This window comes from Oryx dammah, unplaced genomic scaffold (genome assembly GCF_014754425.2).
Source record: "Oryx dammah isolate SB20612 unplaced genomic scaffold, SCBI_Odam_1.1 HiC_scaffold_21, whole genome shotgun sequence".
Classification (NCBI taxonomy): domain Eukaryota; kingdom Metazoa; phylum Chordata; class Mammalia; order Artiodactyla; family Bovidae; genus Oryx; species Oryx dammah.
Window position 1 is genome coordinate 10,222,005 of NW_024070205.1, and position 8,977 is coordinate 10,230,981.

Consider the following 8,977-nt stretch of genomic DNA (forward strand, 5'->3'; position numbering starts at 1 on the left):
TACCCCTGTAAAAAAATAAAATGAGTAGCATCTTAGATATAGTGGATTTGTAGAACAGTGTCAGGCAGACCAATTGATGTCAATCACTGATGCAGTTTAAAGAGTGATTTATTTATTTACTTTTGGCTGCACCAAATCTTCATTGCTGTGCACAGGCTTTCTCTAGTTGTAGCAAACCGGGGGCAACTCTCTGTTGTGGTGTGCGAGCTTCTAGTTGCGGTGGCTTCTCTTGTTGCAGAGCATGGGGTCTAGGGCACGCGGGCTTCAGCAGTGGCGGCGCATAGCTCAGCAGTTGGATCTCATGGGCTCTAGAGCACAGGCTCGGTAGTTGTGGTGCATGGGCTTAGTTGCTCTGCAGCATGTAAGATCCTCCCAAATCAGGGATGGAATCCATGTCTCTGCATTGACAGGCGGATTCTTACCCACTGGACCACCAGGGAAGCCCAAGAGGATGTTTTAATATCAAGCTGCTTGTAATTGGGAGCTCGTTACATCACCAATTTATTTAAAATCATTTAAATGCAGTCAGAAAGGCCATTTTACATATATCCAAGTATGTTTGTGTAAATATCTGAATTTCTAAAATGTTGCTCTCAGTAACAGAATTCTAAGGGGTAGTGTGAATTTCTAAAGAAGCAATAGTCTAACTTTTAAGACTGATGTTACTTTTACCTTTCATTTTGACTTTGCTTTATGACCAATTAGATTATTTACCCACCAATTTGTCTCTTTTCTTATGTTACACTCTTTGTGTAGTCTGTGGCTTTAACTACCACATTAACACTAGTAACTTTCAAAACTGTACCTCCAGACCCTGATCTCTTTTACATTTCAGACCAATATGTCTAATCATATATTTATCCTTGGACCTGAATGTTCCATAGGATTTTATACTCGACCTTACCATCTGGTAAGAACAGAACTTACCATCTTCCCACCACATCTGTCCTTTTTGTATTTTCAGTTTCAATAAGTAGGACCAGAGAAAGTGAAAGTGTTAGTCACTGTCATGTCTGATTCTTTGTGACCCCATGGACTGTAGCCTATACCAGGCTTCTCTGTTCATGGGATTCTCCAGGCAGGAATACTGGAGCGGGTTGCCATTCCCTTCTCCAGGGGATCTTTCCCACCCAAGAATCGAACCTGGGTCTCCAGCCTTGGCAGACAGATTCTTCACAGTCTGAGCCACCAGGAAAGCCACCGTTCATTCATTTGCCCAAGCAAGTCGCCCGCTTCCCCCTTCCCAACCCCATGTTTCGTATCCTTTCGAGCCGCTGAGGCTTTCTGGTCGATTCTAAACTCTCTCTGAATTCTGTCCCTGTGCCACCATTTCTCACATATTCAGGCCTTACCATCTCCAGCAGGATGAAAGCCTCTTGACCGGCTTTGCTGCCTCTAGCCTCGTTGCCGATCACACCCCCCCCCACACACAGCTGCCAGACCGAGCTCCTCCCCAGTCACTCACGGTGTCTCCCGTCTCCCTCCTGTACCTGATGCTCCACCGATTGCAGACCACCATGGGTGCCGAGAATATACTCCACGCTTCCTGTCCTGATCTCTTGGCGTCTACTGGCTTCCGCCTGTCTGGAATGCCTTCCGCTCTCCTCTTATCTGCTTGACAAGTTTCCACTCATTTTTTCAAGCTTCAGTTCAAACGTGTCTCCTCTGATAAGCCTTTCCTTACTTCCTTCGGCTGCCACAGACACTTTTCCCCATGCTTCCACTGTATCCTGTCCCTGCCTGCGTTACTCGGCTTGTTATATAGTGTTGAAATTGTTTGCATGTCACTGTTTCCCATAGACTGTTGTTGTTGTTTAGTCACTCAGTTGTGTCTGACTTGTTTGTAACCCCATGGACTGTAGCCCACCAGGCTCTGCTGTCATGGGATTTCCCAGGCGAGAATACTGGAATGGGAGCCATCTCCTTCTCCAGGGGATCTTTCCAACCCAGTGATCAAACCCACATCTCCTGATTGCAGGCAGCTTCTTTACCATCTGAGCTACCAGAGAAGCCCTTCGCTAGATTAGAGGGTCCTTTAGGGAAAGAACTGCACTTTTCGTCTTTGTGTCTAGGTTCTTAGCATCCTGTATTTGTTCACTAATGAATGACTTGCTAATTAAGTTAATGACTTAGGTAGTGTTCTTTTTTCAGGCTACAAGAATGTTATGGGATATTATGGTACTATAGTGTGCTACATTTGACAATATCAAAAAAGATTTTGCACTGCTTAGAAAAAGGTATATTTATACATACTCTGTGGTAACTTCATTGATCCTTCTGTTTGCAGCATTAATCAAGTCTGATCTGAAGAGACACAATATAAATAAAGGAATTACAAATGGCGATATTAAAGCTGTAAGTAGTGAATATTTTTATGATTATGCTATTGAGAAATGTGTGCATAGAGTAAGTGTAAACCCATCTATGTAATCAGCTTGTTTTTTAATTCCTGAGTCAACTGTGGATCTGTCATAATGACATATGCCAGATACGTAATGTATATTTTTTATCTTCTTATTCTTTCTACAGATACCAGTTGATAGCCCCACAGATCAAGAGTCAAAAACTATCCTGATGTCCAAACAGTCTGAATCAGCAATTTGATGTGAAAGGAAAAGTAACATCATGTGATAATTGAGTAGTAAAGCCTGGTTTATAGGTTATAGAGAAAGGACACTTACTTGAAAATTATTATGTGACTCCTAAATGCAGTTACTGTCTTTATTTAATTGTTAATTTAAAGTACTTTTGCTGACATTTTAACATAGAAAGTAGAAGTTAGGAGGCTTTCTAAAATGATAATATGGAGGTCCATGCCCTTCAAATTACATAGGAGTACATGCAATTTGTTTATTTAAACATGCTATCCAGTGGAACCAAGTGAACAGTATATTCCTAATTATCTCCCTTTCCATCCCTGATAGCTCAGTTGCAATGCAGGAGACCCCAGTTTGATTCCTGATCAGGAAGATCAGCTGGAGAAGGGACCGGCTACCCACTCCAGTATCCTTGGGCTTCCCTTGTGGCTCAGCTGGTAAAGAATCTGTCCGCAATGCGGGAGACCTGGGTTTGATCCCTGGGTTTGGAAGATCCCCTGGAGAAGGGAAAGCCTACCCACTCCAGTGTTCTGGCCTGGAGAATTCCATGGACTGTCCATGGAGTCGCAAAGAGTCAGACATGACTGAGCGACTTTCACTTCACTTCACTTGGCGTTGTTCACACCAACTGTCTAAGCCCCTCAGTGTGAAAACAGTATACCAGTACGATACTTTTAACCCACCAGATGACTCTATTGGATGAGACTTTCAGATGACCTCTATGATTTTTCCCATTTCTTACCATTCTCATTAGAAACTGCTTTGTAACAGGTACTGTCTGTGGCCATAAAAACTCTTCAGTGTGTAGACGGATCTCATACCTTTGGTCTTAGGCTTATATTCTTATTAAGCGAAGAAGCCCAGACACAGACTCGTCGCCCTGAGTTCGTCTCTGTGCTGCCTTCCTGGTCATTGTAAGCAAGCTAACACTATAATTACTATATTTTTTCACTACAACTTGAAATTGAGTAGTTTTGTATCCATTGCCTTTTTTACTTTTTTTTTTTCCCCCTTCAGTATATAGCTTTCTACTAAGAACATTTCACCCTGTGTTTCCTGGGCTTTTTCACGGTGTCTTGTATCACACCTTATACTTTGGCCTTGACGATTCCTGAGATAAGGAAATCTCTAATAACTTCAGGGAGACCTGGTGTTCCCCATTAGGGGAGACCTCTTGAAATGCTGTCTGTTCTGATTCTACAACATGGTTTCTTCAGACCATTCTCCTCCGAGGAGTCCTGTGCCCACGTCTGTGCTTCCTCAGTGCGCTGGGCACGTGGACTCCTTTCTTCACCATGAAATGTGCACAGGCTGCGACCTGCTGGAACAGCCTGCTGTTTTCTGTGCTCAGGGTAAGGAAAATAGGACCAAATGCGTTTCCACAGTGCCTACCACTGCGTTTTGTTTACAGTGAGAATCTCAATGTTGTTCACGTCCTGGCTGTCCAAGCTGATAGGGAACATCTTTAGAGTAATGACATTGAAACAGCCATGATATCATGTCCACATAAACACAAAAAGCCAGTCAGGTGTTCCCTTGAATACCCTTGAAGTGACTTAGCAATTCTGATTTGGGCATGCTGTGTGCATTGCTTAATATTAAAATTATAGCAATCTCCATAACCAAACAACAGTGAATCATGTGGAATCTTACCCTGGAGAACACGTTACCAGAAGAACCTAGCTGGGAATCAGGAACTTCAGGTCTGTGTCCTGGTGCATCTGTTTCTAGCTTCCCTTTAAATCTCCAGGCAGCATTTTCCTCATCTGTATATAATGGATGTAAAAGCTGATCTCAAAGATCATTTTTTGAATCTTAAATGCACTTATCAGGGGATAGACCAAATCATTGTAGCACAGGAACTTAAATCTAGCTGGAGGAACATTCCCTGGACAATTGAATAAACAACTGTGGTTGTTACCTTGTAGATACAGGGAATTTAAAGTCTGTTTTCAGCCTTTTTGTTCAGTTGGTGATAGCTCAGGCAGACGATGCTGTATCACTAACTTCCTTAGATAATCACATCACAGATTTTATGGCCAAAAATGTATTTTAAGGTCCCTTCTTTAAATGATTGTTTTTATTTTTAAACTGTCAATGTTGTTTCAAATAATCATGTCCTTGTCAAGTTCCTGAGGTTTTGAACAAATTACAGATAAAAGTTGGAATATTTTATTCCTGAAAAGCATATATACATATATGTCATGTGTATTTGTCCTAGTTGATTAGAAAAAGAATGAAATACTATGGGGCAGAACACACAATGAATTGATAAGTTTTTTGTATTTTTAGTTAAATTTGTAATATGTCAAACAAGAATATCATATGATTCTATGTTGTATCTTTGAAAAATGGACTTGGGTAACTCGTGTACATTTTAATTGAGTGATTTGAGAAAGAAACTGGATGCTTTCAAAAGTATTTTGAAATGTTGCAAATATAGCTTTTGCCTTTTGTGAATGTTGGAGAAATATCTTTTAAAATATGTTTTAAAAATATGTGTAAACTAATAGAGTATTGCCAGAACAATGCCTGTCTGTCTTAAGTCATTTTTTTATGTTCTAATTTCTGCTCTTTGTACTATTTAGCTATATGCTTGTTCTTCAGTATTTCAGACCTCAGATAAATTTATTTTTTTAATGTTAATTTTGTATGGCGCTTTTTTTAAAATTCTGATACTTCAGTGTACTTGGGGAATAGGAAAAGAGTTGTAAGATTTCAGAATGAGCCAAGAGAGAAGTGGTTTGTGGATTACCAGGTAACAGATCTCACCAGGGTCAGGGTCAGGGTCAGGGTCGGAGCCACAGCGGAGCCAGGGCTCAGTCTCCCCACCTTGCTTTGGTGTCTGCCTCTCCCTGGCCAGTCTGGCGGCCCCACCATGAGCCATCGTGCACACTCCACCCAGGCTCCAGACTGTTCTCTGCCTTTTTTATCCTGCTAGCATGGGCCTGTGGGAGACCTTATACCTAGAATATGTGTCATTGTTCCTAAAGGCCTTGTTGCTTAATAAAAACAGTTTACAGGTTTCTTCACTGAAAATACATGTTCATGGTTCATAACATTAAATGAGATTATACGTGAAGTGAAAGTGAAAGTGAAGTCGCTCAGTCGAGCCCGACTCTTTGCGACGCCATGGACTGTAGCCTACCAGGCTCCTCTGTCTATGGGATTTTCCAGGCAATAGTACTGGAGTAGGGTGCATTGCCTTCTCCGGGGGATCTTCCCAACCCAGGGATTGAACCCAGGTCTCCCGCATTGTAGACAGACGCTTTACCGTCTGAGCCACCAGCATTTAGAATTAAGGTTGATACAGTCAGCACTCAAAAAGTTGGGTATTGTTTTAATGCACTAATGACTGGTAACTAGCAGCAATCACTACTTACATGTATTTAGATTTGAAGAGAGGCATTCAGGTGACTTACATCAAAAGAATACCAGTAAGGGAACTCTGAGGTCCTGTGGAGGGTCAACAGAGAAGATAATTGGGGAGCAGGGCAGCGGAGCCTGTTCTATTGAAATCAGACCAGGCACAGGGCTGCCCACTCCAAATCCTCCCCAAACTAGTCTTATGTTCTAATAAATAGATTACTATCTGTTAAGGAAATTGTAATGAAGACTAGAAGCCAGATAAAAGATTAATCTACAGCAGAGACTCCCACCAAAGGTTTTATTTTTTAATTTTTTAATTGTTTGGCTGTGATGGGTCTTAGACGCGGCATGTGGGATCCTGTTTCTGGACCAGGGCTTGAACCTGAGTTCCCTGCATTGGGAGTGTAGCGACTTAGCCGCTGGACCACCGGGGAAGTCCCACCCTAAGGTTTTGATCTCAGAATTCTTACACACTTAAAAATCCTTGATCCCGAAGAACTTCTGTTTTATGAGTTATATGTCAAGGTGAATCATATTAGAAACAAAACCAAAACTGTTCATTTAAAAATAACTATATGTTGACATAAATTTCATTATTATGAAAGTAACCTTTCTAAAAACAAAGGTAGTGAGACAAGTGACTCTTTAATGTTTAAGGAATACAAAACTCTCTAATGTCTAGTGTTATAGAAGATAGCTGGATTCTTAGATTCTTCATTCAAACTGTAAAAATTCCCTATTTTGACATGTTTGAAGAAAAGCGTAGCACGTATATGGACTTAGAAAGGGAAAAGTAGTTTACTAGTCTTTTCAGATAATTGTGGCTATTCCTTAATACTATACCAAAATCTGAATGGTAGTGTCTTAAAGGTTCCTGCTGTTGCTAAGTCGCTTCAGTCGTGTCCAACTCTGTGCTACTCCAGAGACGGCAGCCCACCAGGCTCCCCCATCCCTGGGATTCTCCCAGCAAGAACACTGGAGTGGGTTGCCATTTCCTTCTCCAGTGCATGAAAGTGAAAAGTGAAAGTGAAGTCGCTCAGTCGTGTCCGACTCTTAGCGACCCCATGGACTGCAGCCTACCAGGCTCCTCCGTCATGGGATTTTCCAGGCAAGAGTACTGGAGTGGGGTGCCATTGCCTTTTCTGATCTTAAAGGTTAGTTGCTGTGAAATCTGAAACCAGAGTTCCTACTTTGTTACATTAAAACCTAACGCTCTCTCTTGTTCTATAAAAATTTCATAATATTAAGCATTTGGAAACAGGATTTCACTGAAGTATGCAGCTTTTCCAGATATTGATATATTTCATCATATGATGCCAGACAAGTCACCTCTGATCTCATTAAAAAGCCTTTCAAGTATTGGCAAGCAGTCAAGCCCATATATGAATTCTAAATCTTGTTTTGGCAGATGCGGGATTTCCAAAATGCTAATTTTATTTTGAAAACTTGGTTCTTACCACTGTATAAAAAATTCTGCCAGTTGTTTCTTGAAGTGACTCACTTCGTGGTTTCTTGAGAAAATACCTGCCAAATGCCCAAGTCTGGGTAACTGTAATTTATGTCAGTCATTATTTCAAGTGAAAATGCTTGTCTATGAAAATCAGGCGGTAGTTAAGCCTGTGACTCAAATAATTGTACGTAGGCCTTCCCTCTAAACAACCCTCATACTTTGGTGTGTGGCAGTGTGTTATGCATACTTCCAATGTCATCACAAAATATTAAAAAGTCACATACCCGAGGACTGGGATACAACAGCTTGTTCCTTCATTGAGGACATTCTCAGGTAAAACTGACTTTTTTTAGAACTGCAAAGGCATGGTAGTGAAAAATCCAGTGGCCACCAGTAGTATGGTTTGATGTCACAGCCCTTTGTGGGCTAGGATGCTGGCAGTATATACATCACCACATTTGCAAATGTCATCCAGTAAAAGAATGTAAAAAACTTCTTTGTATTATTATAAGAGTTTTGACATGGATTCCCTGTAAAGGTCTTGGGGACTCTCAAGTTTCTCTCCACCAATCACACTTTGAGAATCACTGTTCTAGAGAAGAGACTGTCTTTCAATCAACGACTGACAGGGTGAGAAAAAAAGAAGAGTGGATATGTGGGGAGGGTGGGATGAGCTGGGAGGTGGGAATCGACATACATACACCACCATGTGTAAAACAGATAGTGGGAAGCTGCTGCGTAACACCGGGAGCTCTGGAAGGGTGGGGTGAGGGGGAGGGGAGCAGGTCCCAGAGGGAGGGGATATATGTATACATATTGCTGATTCTCTGTCTTACAGCAGAAACTAACACAACATTATAAAGCAGTTATTTGTTGTTTAATTGCTAAGTCGTATCCAACTCGTTTGAGACCCCGTGGACTGTAGCCCACCAGGCTCCTCTGTCCATGGGATTCTCCAGGCAAGACTACAGGAGTGGGTTGCCATTTCCTTCTGCAGGGGATCTTCCTGACCCAGGGATCAAACCCACATCTGCATTGGCAGCTGGATTCTTTACCACTGAGTGACCAGGGAAGCCCAAAGCGATTATACTTCCCAATTTTTTTTTTTTAAAGGGCAGAAAGTAAGAGGGGGCGTCAAGGATCAAAGGTCTCTAATGACCAGGCAGAAGAAAGGAGACTTGTTGGAGACAGAAAAACCCGTGAGAAAGAAAGGCAGAACTGGGTGTTTTTTATCAGTTGAACCTATAGTAAGTAGGGACTTCAGTATCTAAGCCCTTTTCTTAGTGATTTGTTTGGCTTCATCGAGCCTTAGTTTTGGCATGCTGGACCTTTCGCTGCAACACCCGGCCTCTCTAGTTGTGACATGTGGGCTTAGTTTCCCCACAGCACATGGGATCTTAGTTCCCCAACCAGGGATCAAACCCGTGTCTCCTGCATTGCCCAGCAGATGCTTAACCATCGGGGAAATTGTTAAGCCCTTTCTTAGATCCTATTGAGAAACACCAAAAGTACATTTAGATTTTCAGTAAAACGAAAGACTTCCATTCAGAAAAAAGTACCA

At 41.8% G+C, this 8,977-nt stretch overlaps 1 protein-coding gene across 1 annotated transcript in view; it reads left to right on the forward strand.

Moving 5' to 3' along the window:
* FLVCR1 (FLVCR heme transporter 1) overlaps positions 1-5,636 on the forward strand; it is a 30,162-nt gene extending 24,526 nt beyond the window's left edge. Inside the window, exons 9-10 of the mRNA XM_040263146.1 lie at positions 2,288-2,355; positions 2,530-5,636. Coding sequence (XP_040119080.1) covers positions 2,288-2,355; positions 2,530-2,604 — 143 coding nt within the window. The 3' untranslated portion in view covers positions 2,605-5,636. The remainder of the gene's footprint in view (positions 1-2,287; positions 2,356-2,529) is intronic.
* The last annotated feature ends 3,341 nt before the right edge of the window (positions 5,637-8,977 follow it).